Source organism: Dermacentor andersoni, chromosome 10 (assembly GCF_023375885.2).
Source record: "Dermacentor andersoni chromosome 10, qqDerAnde1_hic_scaffold, whole genome shotgun sequence".
NCBI classification, from domain to species: Eukaryota; Metazoa; Arthropoda; class Arachnida; order Ixodida; family Ixodidae; genus Dermacentor; species Dermacentor andersoni.
This window is the reverse complement of record NC_092823.1, coordinates 95,680,794-95,696,045: the sequence shown is the minus strand read 5'-3', so window position 1 is coordinate 95,696,045 and position 15,252 is coordinate 95,680,794. Positions and strand designations below refer to the sequence as shown.

Here is a 15,252-nt window from a genome sequence, read left to right as displayed (position 1 = left end):
TAGAGCTCCATACGCACCGTGCACCGCTACAACCGATGGGGCAGTCATAAGCTGCGCATTTCATATTTCAGCCACAGGTCGAACGATATGCTTTAAAGACTTTCATTTCCGGTGAGAGTAAGGCCGTTCGCCATTGTCGTGGACGCCTTTCTTTTGGTTCTTTCTTAACGTTATTCTATCTACTTCCGACCCTTAATTCCCTGCGAGTGGTACACTCTGTGATCAGATGAATCATAACTTGATTGCGGTACTTTAATTATTATTGAAGGACATATGACCAGTGTGTGTTAAGGAGATAGGTTTTATTGACTATTTAGGTGCCTCCAAGAAATCAAATGATGGCAGGTCACGCCGATGACGGAGTGGATAAAGAATGATGAAGACACTGAAAATAAAGAAAGAAGTATTAGCACAGCCTTGCTTCTTTGCTCCCATTCCAGGATATCAAAAAGACCATCCTCCTCTCCCTCCTACCCATTTCCTGGTCACAACGCTATAAGTTTAAAAAGAAACGGAGGAAGAGGTGCGCTACCAACTACTGGTTCAAACTAAAGGAAGAGAAAGAAAGGCGCAGGCAAAGGAATCTCGTATCCCATCCTGTCGAGCCCTGCTTCCTCCGGACCTTACACGACGAGATTCCATCGCACTTGCAAGAGTAACAACGGGGACAGCAATAACCTCAGGTGTGACCCATCGATGTCGCCAAAGACAAAGCAGTTGTGCAGCTTGCGCTGACACGATGAGACCAACGAGGGAACGGCCCAAGTGCTCAATAGGAGTATGTGACTTCCAGACCGCATCAGTTCTGAAGCGCATTTTGTGGAAGTGGCAAGCGTTGGCCTTCTTGAAGCCGCAGGCTCTTCGTGTCTCTCCGTGGTGGAGACGACGAGGTCTGTATAAGGAATGGTGCACATGGACTAGCAAGCTCGTCTACGCAAACCTCCTTGGTTTTATGAGCAACAACGAGCTTTAAGGATTCGTTTAACGCCTAAGCTCTGAGGCCACGCTAAATTTATTTTCGCAATCTTTCTTTTTTCAGTCTTTTTCTTTTAAATACTTTAGTTTTTTTAAAGACGTTCGATCCCTACCTAGATGTCGGCGTCAGATAAGAATTGGCGTTGAGCTGTCGTTCATACTTAGACAACAGCCCTGTAAGCAACGCTATACTTCTCCCAGTTTAAGTTCATGCGTTTAGTTTAGGTTTATACGTGTACAGTTGGCCTCACAAGATTGCGGTATGCGGGTTTAAAGAAGAGTCGAAGTTCAGCCCAGTTTCGACCCGTAGCCGGTAAAACAGTACAATATAATATTTTAACGGGCACGCAGGAAGCATATATATATATATATATATATATATACATAGCGTATTTACGCACTATATTACATATATAACTAATACGGCTGACAGAACATTCTAGCACGCCCCCTCCCCACACACACACACTGTGCCCAAGATCACTCTCGTGTTCCTTCAGCGAGTGCTGGCTTAGCCGCATTACTTTGTAAAAAAATAATATTATGCCGATCGCGTACACTACTAATCTGAAATCCAGGTTGCGTGCTGAGCATCGAAAAAAATTATTTTTTTTTTTCTTCTTTCACAAACGCTTCCGCGTAAAATTCTAGCATAGCATGTATGCATGTAGCGAAAACATCGAGCGTGAAACGATGCGTCTGGACGCCGTTATCAAGCTTTTTAGCAGTCCAACACATCGTGCAAGTTTTATGCAGAGCTCCCTGCATTTATTTCAGTTTGGAGTAATCGCCACATGTGTTTAATCATGAAGCAAGTAGAAGGAGCTGGAGAAGGCTAATAGAGACATGGCGCACTTCAAAAGATTTGTGTATAATTGACTTGGAGTTATGCATTTGTAATGGGTTTAGCGTGTTCACTGCAAGGATGCAACTGTGCGTGCTAATATTCAGTGAAACCTCCACTGTTAATTCTGCATTAAAACTTATTTATAAGCTTATTTATAAGTTCCAAATGTACCAACGAGCTCAATTTTTCAAGCCTTCTGCAATTTATTACTCCTCCTCATTGCACGCTTTTGCTAGCAACTGTAACAGCAAGTAGCCTCTCGAACATAAAGGTGATGATCTTATATATAAAAAGAATAAGAGGAGGTGAATAAAATTGATAGTGCCATTTAATAATAAAGTTCTCGTACTATTTCAATGAATACTCATCTTCTAGTTAACAGCACGGAGGCGTTCCTTTAGACCACGTGCAAACTGGTTCACTGCCCACCTTTAGCCATGGTATCCTCCGCCGTAGCCAGCACCGGCGTTGTGACCGAACGACGACTGCCCGTAGCCGCCCTTGTGTCCGGCAGCACCGACCCCGAATCCGGACGAGCCCTGCTTGTGTCCGCTGCCGAATGTGTTGCTGCTGCTGGACGAGAAGCCCGAGTTGTGGCTGTAACCCTGGTTGGTGTTGTATGCGTTGACTTGCTTGTTGGAAGAACCGCCCGCGAAAGCCGATGATCCCTGATTGTAGCCGCCACCACCAGCCTGGTATCCTCCCTGATAACCGCCACCCGAAGAGCCGTAGCCGGACTGGTAGCCGCCGCCGTAGCCGTGACCGCCGCCGTAGCCGACGCCGCCACCGTAACCGTGACCACCGTGGCCGACACCTGTTCCATATCCGTGGCCACCAGCTCCGATGAGTTTAGTACCAATGAGTGCAGGGCCACCGAGACCAGCTCCGCCGTAGCCGCCGACACCGGCACCGTAGCCGCCGACTCCGAGACCACCGCCCAACAGGCCTCCACGTCCTGTGATGCCCTTGTCCTTGTCCTTCTTGGGGGCTTCCTCAGCAAGGACGCCGCAGGCCACAAGGACGAGGACCGTGGCGACGGGGAAGAACTACGGTTTTGTGGAAAGATGGAGGTATACGTGTGATTGGGAGGCACATTTCGCGAAAATTTTCAGATCTGTATTTTCTATCTTCCGACAGTAAAGCCTTCGCAAGCAACGGCTGCATAAACGAAATAGACGGCTAAAAAAAACTTCTAATAAATGTGTGCTGCGACGAGTCCAAATATTTTCATTCCAGTTGTTACGGAAGCAGGACACAACTGGAGATAATAAATGGCGACTGACATTTTGGTCAGTCGCCATTGTAAAACGCCACTGTATGTATGCGTAATATATATGTATGCAGGCACTGCGCGCACTCTCCTCTCATGTGACATTGTACGTATTTGTATTATTAGCCTTGAAGTGTTTCCGCCGCTTAATAATGCGTAGTTTTATCGTTCACTTTTCGCTCTTATGACAGTATGTGTACTGTACTGTACATGCAGTGTTTGTGGTATTTAAAATGGGCCATTTTATAATGTTTTCTTTATCTGTGCGACATTCTGAGGCACACTTCCATGCCGCTCATGGGAAAAGAAGTAACTGGCATTATCCGTTAGTGCCCACATCTTATTTATCCATGCCAATAAAAACTCTCGACTGATGCTTAAATGCGCGCGCGCCCCCAGTAGTGCATGTATCAATCTTGTTAGATAAATATTTGGTGCTAATTACACTAAGGCGCACATTCGCCCCGCTTATTAACAAAAACGGTTCTGACTGACTGAATAACTGACTCTTACCTTCATAACTGTCTTTGTCCGAGTACAGCGCTGAGGCCTTCTCTGGAGTTTTCGGGATTCTTCGCAGCGAAGAAGAGTGTCGGGTAGCGTCTCGTTCTCAGTGTAGCCCTGGCTCATATTTTATACTAAGTGCAGCGGAAACGAGGGGTGTTAGTTTCGAAACAAAAATTTGCGGTGCAACCGCAGGTCCATAGGAACTAACGCGGAGGCGCGGTTCGCCGACTTTCGTTGTCGTTATTGTTTACCTGTCGAGCACTCAAAGTGCAACGACTTGTCGTTCGCGAATGAGACGCCATGTCACGTTCGGGGCGCGTCTCTAAACGCCGTGTTTCCCACAAGATTGCGTCACTTCCGGTCCGCCACTGCCATTTTTCTGTTATGAGCGCCACCCGCAACACCTCGCGCTGAATAACTGGCGATGATCCGGGCTCGGGAGGGGGGGGGGGGGGTATAAACGACAAATCTCGATACGATTCACGCGTTATCTGCATGTTAGAAGAGAGAAAAATGCCCCCATCTCCTTTAAATACGAAATAGTTCTCTGACGTCTTCACAACGAAACACCTTTCCAGCAAACCGTACATAGAGGATGTAAACTACTTGTACGTGAGTCATATCGTCATTAGTTCCGTAGGACTTTAATTACTAATCAATAACCTTAAGACATCTGAATGTGCCGGAATAGACGGCGCAATAGCAGAGAAATTCTCCAAAACAATGGTTGTGTTTCTAGTGTCATTTTCTACCAGCTTTTCAAACAGACGTTATCAACCGGTTCAATACCGCACGAATGGAAAATTGGAAAGGTGATACCTGTCTTTAAAACTGGCAGTAAAAGCATCGCTAGGAATTACCGCCCTATATTGTTAATCGGCGTTGTACGCGAAATTCCTGAACGTATCATTGCCTCTAATAGTTTTCAGCACTAAGAAGACACTCACGTTTTCCACCCTAACCGGCATGGCTTTAGAAAAAGATTTTCTTGTGACTCCCAAATCATAGCATTACAATATGTACATGGATGGAAACCTGGACGTCGATAGCATATTCATGGACTTTGCTAAAGCCTTCGATCGCGTTGCACACTGTAAAATTATAACTAAACTTTACTCGCTAAATTTGGATTCATCAACTTTATTTTCGGTGAAGAACTTTCTCTCATACCGTTCTCAGTTTACCGTTGTTAGTTCCGTCTCTACTGCTCTCAGTGATGTAACATTTGGCGTTCCCCTAGGTAAGGCTATTGGCCCGCTATTATTTCTTATCGACGTTAATGACCTACCCATCCCGTATAACTTCTTATAGTCAGCTTTTCGTTGGTGACAGTATAACCTAACATAAAGTTAACTCAACTGCAGACAATTCCGCTCATCGAATTGACCGTAATGTAACAACCAACTGGTGATCACTTCGAAATATGTCGCTCAACACCGAAAAATGTAAATTTATGTCTTTCACCCGTAAGCCACAATGTCCTGCTTTCCAACTACTCGTTTGACAACTCGGCAGTACCTCGTGCGCATGCTACAAATGCCCCGGTGTATCTGCAACACAAAATACGTCCTGGAAGCTTCATATAGACAAGATTGTTGCAGAAGGGCCTCGCGCACTCGAGTACTTAAAGCGTATTCTTCACGGAAGCCCTTATATCCGTAAGCTCGCCTACCAAACATCCATCCATCCTCAGAATTCGTTTCGTTAACCTGGGCAGCCCATCAGGACTACCTAGCCTACTCGCTTGAAGCAATCCTAAACTGTGCGGTGGGTTTCTTTTTCAAAAACTACAACCGTCAGTCGAGTACTACTAGCATCAAGTCTTCTCTTTCCTTTCCTTCTTTGGATTGGCGCAGACAGATCGCCCTTGGTTGCCTACTTCATAACACAACCTCCTGCAATCGCCCATCTTCCCTAAGGCATTCGCAACCACTTCGTACTTGGCACCGTATGCGCGATCACCGATGTTTCAAACGCATCTGTGTACGCACAAAAGCCCTTTTTTTCATCAGCACTTCCACATGACGAACAACTGTGGAACAGTCTTCCTTACACCACTGTCAACGTTCCAGCGCCGGTGCAATTTTGAACAGAGCTGACTGCCATACTTTCATGATCTTGTTGCTGTTGTTCTTGTCAAATTGTTTACTTTATACTAGCCCTTGATAACCATATTTTAACTGTTGTTTTCTGAATTTTCCTTATCATCTAATTGTAACGCAAGTGTAATTAGTTTTGCATAATGTCTATTGCTTCTCTTGTAATGATACAATGCCGCCTCCACTTTCCCATCCACTTTCGTAGTACCCCAATTGGAGCCTGTGATGCCTGTGAATACACAAATAATTTTTTGTTTTAACTCCGCGGACAATGTTCCCTTGTTCGAGTTACGTTAAAGACCACAATTACGCTGAAACAACAGAATCGAAAGGCTGCCAATGCTTAGAGCACGTTCACTAAATATAAATCTGCGTGAGTATTGCCACGGTCTAGGCGTTTATTCCCTACAATATAGCGGCGAAAAGCAATAGCATGACTTCTCCCTCCCCCTGCTGCTCCGCGCCCTAAATAAAGCTGTCGCGTAAGCGCCAAAGTTGTGTGTATTCAATGTGATGATAATTTTATAATTGCTTCTAGACGGGCATACTTTGAAAGCTGACCGAATTCAGCTTCAAAACAACAATAAGACCTAAATATTTACGAATAACTGGTGGTCATCTGTGAATTAGCGAACTGAGTGTTTGTAGGTTCATGCTATTAACATCTAACGTCAGAGCCTGTTGATCAATTACAGCTAGATATGGAAAAACGCCTTTTCTATATAAACAAGCCTTCAATAAGAAAAAAAATTGTCAAGGTTAGGAGAAAGAAATCCTCCCATATCAAATGGGCAGAATAATATTGCGCGATGTTCGTTATAAAACAAAGAAGATGAAAACAGTCTCTCTAAAATATGCAAGATTGCACGCAATCAGATGGGGTATCACAAGCGATGGATTGGAATGACAGTCCGCAAAGAACGAAAACAAATGTCTTTGTAAATTGTGGGGTAAAGTGTTGGTAAAGGTAGCACTTCTGACCGTGTTGTTGACTTGATCTACTTGCTGTAAGGAGCGTTGTGGAATTTGCGCGTCGCGAGCATGTCATGACTTGAACAAAGTGAAAGGTGCAGCAAGGCAAAGTAGGTTTAACACATTTATTTCATGTTCATTGCAGCATTGCTAGTGCTTAATTTTCAGTACTCTCAATGGCACAACAGGACATTGTCGCGGCTCACTTTCAACAGCGGTTATTGTTGTAATGAAACAATGTTATGTTATAATAGGCTTTGTTATTTACATTCCTTGTGCACGTTGAAGGCGAATGATAAAGAAGCTGGACTTCTCGCATTTCCTCATAGCTGGAAGGTATGTAAGCGATACTAGAATTCCTGACGTTGAAAAACTAATCAATCCACGGCCCATATTAATTACATATACTTTAGTTTGTCTTGCATGTATAAAGGGGACAGTTATGATAGGCCGTAATTCTGACTGTTAAGTCTATCTGTTATGTAAGAAAAGGACCAATAAACACAGACAAAAACAAGAAGGAATTGGCCTAGCAGGCAATTTGCTGACGCATTTAATTATACTAAGCAAGGCAATGTCGGGTCTTGCTCTTTGGACCAATTCGAACCTTTCCATGTTAGTTTAATTGCTTTGAGTTTCTCATGTATACGTTTTTTTTTTAAGATTTACTTTCCTAAATATATTCCTGCTACTGACCATGTTACGCTGAGCGAAAATTCGCATGCCGAAGATATGCAGGGTTCTTTTGAAAACCACGGTGCCCAAAACTTTCTTCAATTCGTCCACATTTCGGTCGCTGTTTCTGCTAAACAGCAATTAATACAGGGATCATAAAACAAAAAGAAGTATTCAATAGTTCTTAACTTCTTATTTTAATTCATTTATTTATAACATAGATTTTGCAAACATTTACATATCCGAATAAATACCCCGCAGTCACGACGACGCTCCGACTTGGTAGGGAAATGAACGAGCTTCTGTTGTCTTCTTGCAATAGCTGCGATGTGGGGCGGCGATACGATCTTGCGAACAGAAACAAGAAGCCGGCCTTGATATGGTGCCGAGGGCTGTGATGTGATCACTGTACGCGGAGAAAAAGCGGGAAACTGTGGACGGCATACATTCATAGGAGCCTCGGGTGACCATTATTGCCGCCTCGTCGGGTAATTGCCGATCCTCCAAGGACGGAATCCGCGCTCCGTCATGATGACTCGAATGGGCGGGGAGGCCCTTAAAAGTTGTCTTCGGAAACCAACCACTCATAGGATCCGTGTTCAGCACCAGGAGTAGGTTTGTATTGCAACTTGTTTCAGATTACAAATGTTCTTCAAATAACGCCATAATACGCACGCACTCGTCCCACTAGGTTTTTAATAATGGTTTAATTACTATGAGGAACCTGTAATGGGTGACAAGCTAAGAATTCAGTGATGGAGCTCCGCCAAAGAGAAAAAAAATACCAGCACTGCACTTTCCCTTGGTGTCCTCAAACAATGTGTCCCAAGAGATGCCAACTTGAGACCAAGTTCGCTTCCTGACTGACACATTTCAATAGGTTAGTGGCATATCTATTGCATTTTTACGTTGTTACTGACTACAGTGTAGTCGTTCCCGTCTTCTTAATAAAAAGATCTCCTCACCAGATTATAGTCATTGTCTGGTGCCACGGTGATATCAAGGGACATCTCCCGTTTTTATTGATCATGTTAAATAGATCCACTTCCTGATCAGCCACTTTGAGTTCGATACGGACAGACTTGCGGTGATTAGCAATTGAGCGGAGCGTTCGTCTGTGCAATGTCTTCTGCAGTAACAAACGCGTTGTTCTCACGCTGCTCCGAGCAGGTACGGACCACTCCTATACCATCGCACAGGTGACACCTCATCACGTAACTTTTCACATGGCTTTGTGGGTTTGGCGACAGCCGTTTTTACAGAATAGATTGAATGCTAATGGCTGGTGATATCAACATCACCCTCGCCCCCCCCCCCCCCCCCACCTCCATTTTAGAATATTTTTCGATTTTTCTACGAATGGTGCACCAATCATGAGGGGGATTGGATTCATTTGGCTTTCCTGGGTATATTCCGAATATAGTTAGCACTGGAGAGATTTATAACTGCGTTTTTCTCGCGTCATACGTTGGACGTATAACTACTGCAGAGTTAAGAAGCACTTAGTGTATACGATGGAAGAAGATTGACAGAAAAGATGTTTAGGCCGATTTCTCGTCTTTGCAGCCACACAAGAGAAAAAGATGTATGCTTAAGGGTGCTTCCTAAAGCCAAGCTTTCTTTTGCTCATCCCAGGCACTTTGCGGCTGGTAGGTAGTTTCCTCAGTCGCCGCCTTTGAGGCTTCTTCAATACAACAAAACTTGAGCCTTCGATGGCGAGATTAAACGTCGGTATCGCAGCACAGTAGCCCGATGCGCTAACCACTAGGCCGCACTCGCATGAATGAACCAAGTATAGCCAACACTCGCACGCATGAGCCAAAGCCAAATTGCCCCTTGAGACGATTGGCCCATGCGTCACGTGCCATTTTCTCCCTTTCTTCCCTCATAAAATATAGCACTTTGAGACATCACCCGCCTTCGGGATCAGCCCACATCCCTGTCATCTTCTTAGTAGTGGCTAACGCTACGTAGAAGCAGTGCGACATTGAACCGTCCTCAGGATTGGTCCATGCCGTAAATGAGGGGAGAAGGGGTTAACATTCCTTCGCCGGCGCGCAAATTCCACCGTCGTCTTAACGTACACCACTCGACTTAAAAATAGGTGCGTACGATTAACACTTTGTTGGCGGATGGCGTCACAATTCGTGTTTCCTTCGACTTTGCCCGTCCAGTACCTACGAGCATTCTTTCACCGTCATAAGGTAGTCTTCACCGTCGTAGTCGTTTCGTAGCTGTCTTCAAACATAAGCTCACGTCACACACACACCTGCTCACTTCACGCAAGCACGTTGTTCCACCTGGTAATGCTTTGCAGAACCACGAAGAATGCTGAAGAACTAGCTACTTGCAAAATGCCTCGCATAACATCGATTCCCAGCGTTCGTGGGGACTGCACAAAATTTTATCCCATGGCTAACATCTTTATATTTAAGGGCTAAGTCCTGAACGTTCGTGAGGACAAATGAAGCTTTTTGGCAAGTTTTCCCTGCAAGTAAACATGACGATAGCTGCTACCAACGATACTACCTGTCATGGTGGCGTAGTGGCTTTGGCGCTAAGGTCGAGGGCGTGGGGTCGAATCCCGGCCGCGGCGGCTGCATTTCACCGGAGGACAAAAATGAAAACGCCCGTGTACCGTGCATTAGACGCCCGTTGTAGAGCCCCAGGTGGTCAGAATTTATCCATAGACTCCCTGTATGACGTATCTCATAATCACATCGTTGTTTTGGCATCTAAAACCACAGTTTTATTTTTGCAGCCGGTACTAAAACTTCATGAAATTAACTTTGATAGCTATTGATGTCAAGATCTAGTGCCAGATATCTCGGTATCAGCTAAGTGGTGAGGACAATTAGGAAGTTTTCAACTACAGCTTCTCCGTAGTTTGCGCACACTGTCGTGTGCAATAAATATTTGGCAGCCTTAAGGGTCAGGGGGTTTGCCTTGGGAGAAGCAAGCAACCTTAAGGGTGCAAACAATTTTAATGCGATATTACGTGCTGCAGCAAAAGTTATATCAATTTATGCCATACCTCTGACGCTCATAAAAAGCTAGCGGCACACTTGAAGGATGATTCAGTGGTCATTCAAAAGCACCTTTGAAGTCCTTGACCGAGTATTGTTTTTTGGCAGCACAAAATCCAAGGAAAATGTATACAGCAGAAATTTCCCCAATTTTAGTGCTGTTTGCGTAAGTGAATATCTATTAAAATCACTTACATTTACATTGTGCGTTCCCTATATGCCCTCGGAACTTCATGCAATGAAGAGAATAGATTTCAGCAATGTGTTGTGCAGGAGCAAACTTTATTGATTTCTTCAAAGCTGCCAGAGACCATTTGTGACCACAAAATCTCCGAAGCCGGGCTGGGGAAAAGGGCGCAGATTCAGTCTGGAAAGACAAGAAAAACAGTGCCATTAGAATAATCACGGCCGGAAGGTAGCCTACTGCTCTACAATCGTCGGAGACATGCTTGTGTATATTGCTAATTGCACAACTACTGTGTCCATATGAGTGTAACTTCACTATGACTTTTCTTTCTGGTCTAAGCATTACATGACCTGTCCAGCTCAACTTCATGTTCTTGATTTCAAGTATAGAATATCATAAACCTGGATACGTATTCTATCTGATGCGTACTGCAATCACCCTTTTGTTTGAGTCAGGTTCTTTTGCACAGGTAAGCACTATACATATGTATGTACGAAAAACAAGCATTGTCATCTACCTAAATCGTAGCATGAAGCTACAAAGGAACTCCATGCGGGTTCCCCGGAAAGAAAGCCTCGCAGTCGAAGGAAAATTCGTCCAAGTCCGGGATGTTACATTCCTGGCTGCTCAATCCGGGTGGATGAGAATTATTTCCTTTCTTTCTTTGTTTCTTTCTTTACAGGTATGCATGTATGTATGTATGTATGTATGTATGTATGTATGTATGTATGTATGTATGTATGTATGTATGTATGTATGTATGTATGTATGTATGTATGTATGTATGTATGTATTATGTTGATGCAGCTCGGGCACGTACCCATCTCTATCCGAGGTATCCTCCGCCGAAGCCAGAGCCGGCATTGTGCCCGAACGACTGCTGTCCGTATCCTCCCTGGAGCCCGCCAGCGTTGCTTCCGAATCCAGCAGAGCCCTGCTTCTGTCCGGAGCCGAACCTCTTGCTGTCACTCGCTGAATAGCCTGAAGCGTGATTGTAACCCTGCTTGTTGTTGTAGGCATTCACGTTGCTGGTAGAAGCACCACCAGCGAAGCCGGCGGAACCCTGGTTCAATCCACTAGCTCCACCCTGGTATCCTCCCTGCTGACCCCCAGCAGAAGAGCCGTAGCCAGACTGGTAGCCACCACCGTAGCCGAGGCCGCTTCCGTAGCCAAGACCGCCGTACCCGAGACGGCCGATTCCGAGACCGCTTCCGTATCCCACACCGCCGTAGCCGAGACGACCGTATCTATGACCACCGTATCCGAGACCACCGTATCCGAGACCACCAGATCCGAGACCAGCTCCGTATCCGAGGCCACCGGTTCCGACGAGTCCAGTATTAGCAACTGCAGGGCCAGCAAGACCAACTCCGCCATAGCCAGCGCCGCCAGCTACACCAAGCCCGCCAAGTCCAGCGCCTCCGAGACCCGCGCCGACTAGGCCGGGTCCCACACCAGCGCCGTAACCACCGGCTCCAAGACCACTACCTAGACCACCGCCTAGACCACCGCCTAGACCACCGCCTAGACCACCACCTAGACCACCGCCTAGAATGCCTCCGCGACCTTCAATGTCCTTGTCTTTCTTGGCGGCGTCCTCAGCGATGACGCTGCAGGCCACAAGGGCGCATATGACAGCCACAGAAAAGCACTGCGTTTGGAATAAGGGAGAATGATGGTTACCATCATCGTGTTATTATCATCGCTATCATCGTCTTCATAATCATCCTAGCTTATAGTCAGTGGGAGGTGAAGGCCTCTCACATCAACTTATATATCTGTGTTGCGTCAGCTTAATATTCTCTTATATAACTTCAAATTTCATATCCTCGCCACTTCACCTAAATTTCTTGATATCGTAGACAGCATTTCCCTTCCCTTTACATCCATTATACGTGACACTTACACTGTAAAAATGTTTGCATTGTAAGGGTGTTTTCTTGTTGCGCTATAATATCCGACATATACATCCGATAATATTCGACCAATATCCGACAATAGAATTTCACAGTGAGAGATATGAAATTCTCCTGTCGGATATGTGTGTGCGCCCAAGGCTGTAAGAATGATTACATAGTTTTCAATTACGTATTTCGTCATCGCACGTCTAGTTAGAGCTCCGTTGTCGTCCTCCATAAATTTTTGTAAGGCTAGTGCGAGAAGAAAACACCCTCAAGGGCATAAACATTTTTACAGTGTATAGACTGGTGGATATCCTCTCTGTCGAATACATTCTTTTTCCAACTCCACTTGTTTACCTTAATCTCCACTAGAATGGCAGGTACTTGAGTTTGCTCTCTTACGCAAGTTGTCAACTTTAGGCAGCACCTTTCTCTTTTGCCCTACAATTTGTAGTCACATCAATACAAGTGGAATGCACTGTTTGCATATGTTTCTTTTGAAGCTTATCGGTAAGTTACCGCTCATGACTTTAGGGTGAGTCATGTGCGTGATCGATGAATTACAAACGTTCAAGTGACACTAGAAATAAAAAAAATGGAGTAGTGTTAGCGAATCACCCTTTTACAACGCGCACAGAAATATACGCCCCTGTCGCGTGAAGAGGTCTGGTAAGCTACTAAATACGCAAGGACGACACACGTGGGTCAACGCCGCCGTGAAGTTAGGGCATCATTCAGCATGACGACATTGATTCGACGGTCTCTGCAGGCGCCAAGTTAAGGTTCCATCTGTACGGGTGGACTTCAAGATGGACCTAAAATTTCCAAAGCTTTCCCTTAACCGCAATAACCCAAAAGACGAAAAAGATACGATGAAATCCGTGACGTCACAGTGACGTATAGAAAGTGGGGTTTCTGAGAAAAATTGCAAATGAAAATTTCGCCTTCGTTTGTGTTTTATTAATGAACGCACTAAAACGTAATTAACGAAAACAAGGTTTTGAATAAATGCTGTATCTGTGGTGGGAACTCAATAACTATTTCTCTTTAGCGCCTTGATTGTGTTTATAGCGGGTCAGTAACATTCAAACGCCCCTCATTCGGAATTGTGTTTCAGAAGTATTTTTTGCACCGCAACATTTCATGAATGTGTCGCACTTTTATCGACACGTTACCTGATATGCGCATTCCAGTGCTTTGAAGATTGATTTCGACATTGGCAGCCTATAGGCATTTCTGTTCAGTAGATATAATTGTATTACGTGTTTTGCAGGGGAATTGAGTTCTACCAAGACGAAAGGATAGTTACTCCAACCTTCATAATCCATTGACTGAAAGTGGTTAATAATGAGAATTTCACTGTTTCTGGGACAGCCTTTTCCAACTAATTTTGGAGGAAACGTATTGCCTCACCATATGCATTAACTTTTGCCACTCTACCTCTGATACATCGGTGTCGGTGCAGCATCTTCAGACGAGAGAAAGAAAATAGGCCAGGCTCTGCAGAACATGCTGCAACCACAAATTACGTAATTGTGCAACTTGGTGAAACCTACTCTCAAAAGAGGAAGCCAATAAGGGGAATTTATCGCATACATTACTACGATGAGACGTTAGCTACTGCGAATTATATTGTTAAAAATATTATTTATTTACTGGTGCTTTACTTATATCGTTACAAAGCACTGTATAAGGAAGAGGGGTATTTGTCCGTATAACACAAAACGTAGCACAAGCAACAAACATCATTAGCAATTTATAAAAAACAAAAAATACGCGAAGCTAACGCAGAGCGAAATAAATAAAGATCGAGAAAACGAATCAAGCTGCTGTCCACATTCACACAGAAAGGAGGCCAACACTACCACAGGCCGCTGATGTAGGCTCACCTTCATTTTCTGCAGGTGATGTCGTGATCAACTGAATCTGCACCTCGTGTGTGGGGAGTCGACTATAGTCCTGAACCAACGATGCTGGGCGGGGACTGAATACTCCCCCCGTAGAAGTGTCTCTCGTTTTATAACCCGATGGGACGGAAGCGTCACCTCTAGAACTCAAAACAAAACACAGCACCGTAGGTTTAAAGGAAATGCCGTTGCAACACCTTTCTTGAAGTAGGTCCTTCTCGTAATTAACGTCGCTGTTTGCAACAACGCCGCGAACGGAGGTTACGCTACGCGTGTCTCGCCGTTTCGAAAACGGTGATCTGGCGAGACGTTCCAAGAATCTTCGTGAGACTTCCGCACGAGACTGTTCCCGGGCTTTCTTTATTTTATGTTTCTTTCTTTTGTTTGTTTCTGAATCAGGTGAACTGTCGCACGTATCGGATATGCGAGATCCTACAGGAACCCTCACACGTACGCGAAAGTATTTGAGAACCGGTCCGTACGAAACCCCGTCTTAATTCTCGCGAACAGAGGAAATTATATCAGGATTGTCCAAGGAAGCGAAACTTCACAACGCGCTAGCTCCGTGGTTATGGCGTCACGCCGCGGAGTGCAAGGTCGATTGTTCGGTGCCGGTTCCGGTGACCGCGTTCCGGTGGGCGCGGAAGGCAGGAAACGGTCACGTGCTCGTGCTGTGAGCGCACTTCAAACAAATTTGTGTGGTAAAAAATTAATTCGAACTTCCTCACTATGCCGTCCCCCATAACACGCTGTGCAACATCGGCACATTAAACCCCACAATTCGTGATTATATGAATTTTTGAATTTAATGCGCAACGCTTTTAATTTTGTCAGTTGGAAAGACAGGAGTGTGATTACATTGCAAAGAACTTGTGCTAGAGAATGT

At 44.9% G+C, this 15,252-nt stretch overlaps 2 protein-coding genes across 2 annotated transcripts; both read right to left on the bottom strand.

The window, feature by feature from the left end:
* Positions 1-283: 283 nt before the first annotated feature.
* On the bottom strand, positions 284-3,694 carry LOC126543555 (uncharacterized). The gene is made up of 3 exons (XM_055061074.2): positions 3,606-3,694; positions 2,252-2,868; positions 284-385 (listed from the first exon to the last, which is right to left on the bottom strand). The coding sequence occupies exons 1-2, from the start codon at positions 3,609-3,611 to the stop codon at positions 2,254-2,256; spliced, it is 621 nt and encodes a 206-aa protein (XP_054917049.2). The 5' UTR covers positions 3,612-3,694; the 3' UTR covers positions 284-385; positions 2,252-2,253.
* Positions 3,695-10,634: 6,940 nt separating this feature from the next.
* LOC126544410 (uncharacterized) lies at positions 10,635-14,456 on the bottom strand. The gene is made up of 3 exons (XM_050191724.2): positions 14,349-14,456; positions 11,379-12,209; positions 10,635-10,738 (listed from the first exon to the last, which is right to left on the bottom strand). The coding sequence occupies exons 1-2, from the start codon at positions 14,352-14,354 to the stop codon at positions 11,385-11,387; spliced, it is 831 nt and encodes a 276-aa protein (XP_050047681.1). The 5' UTR covers positions 14,355-14,456; the 3' UTR covers positions 10,635-10,738; positions 11,379-11,384.
* Positions 14,457-15,252: the final 796 nt, after the last annotated feature.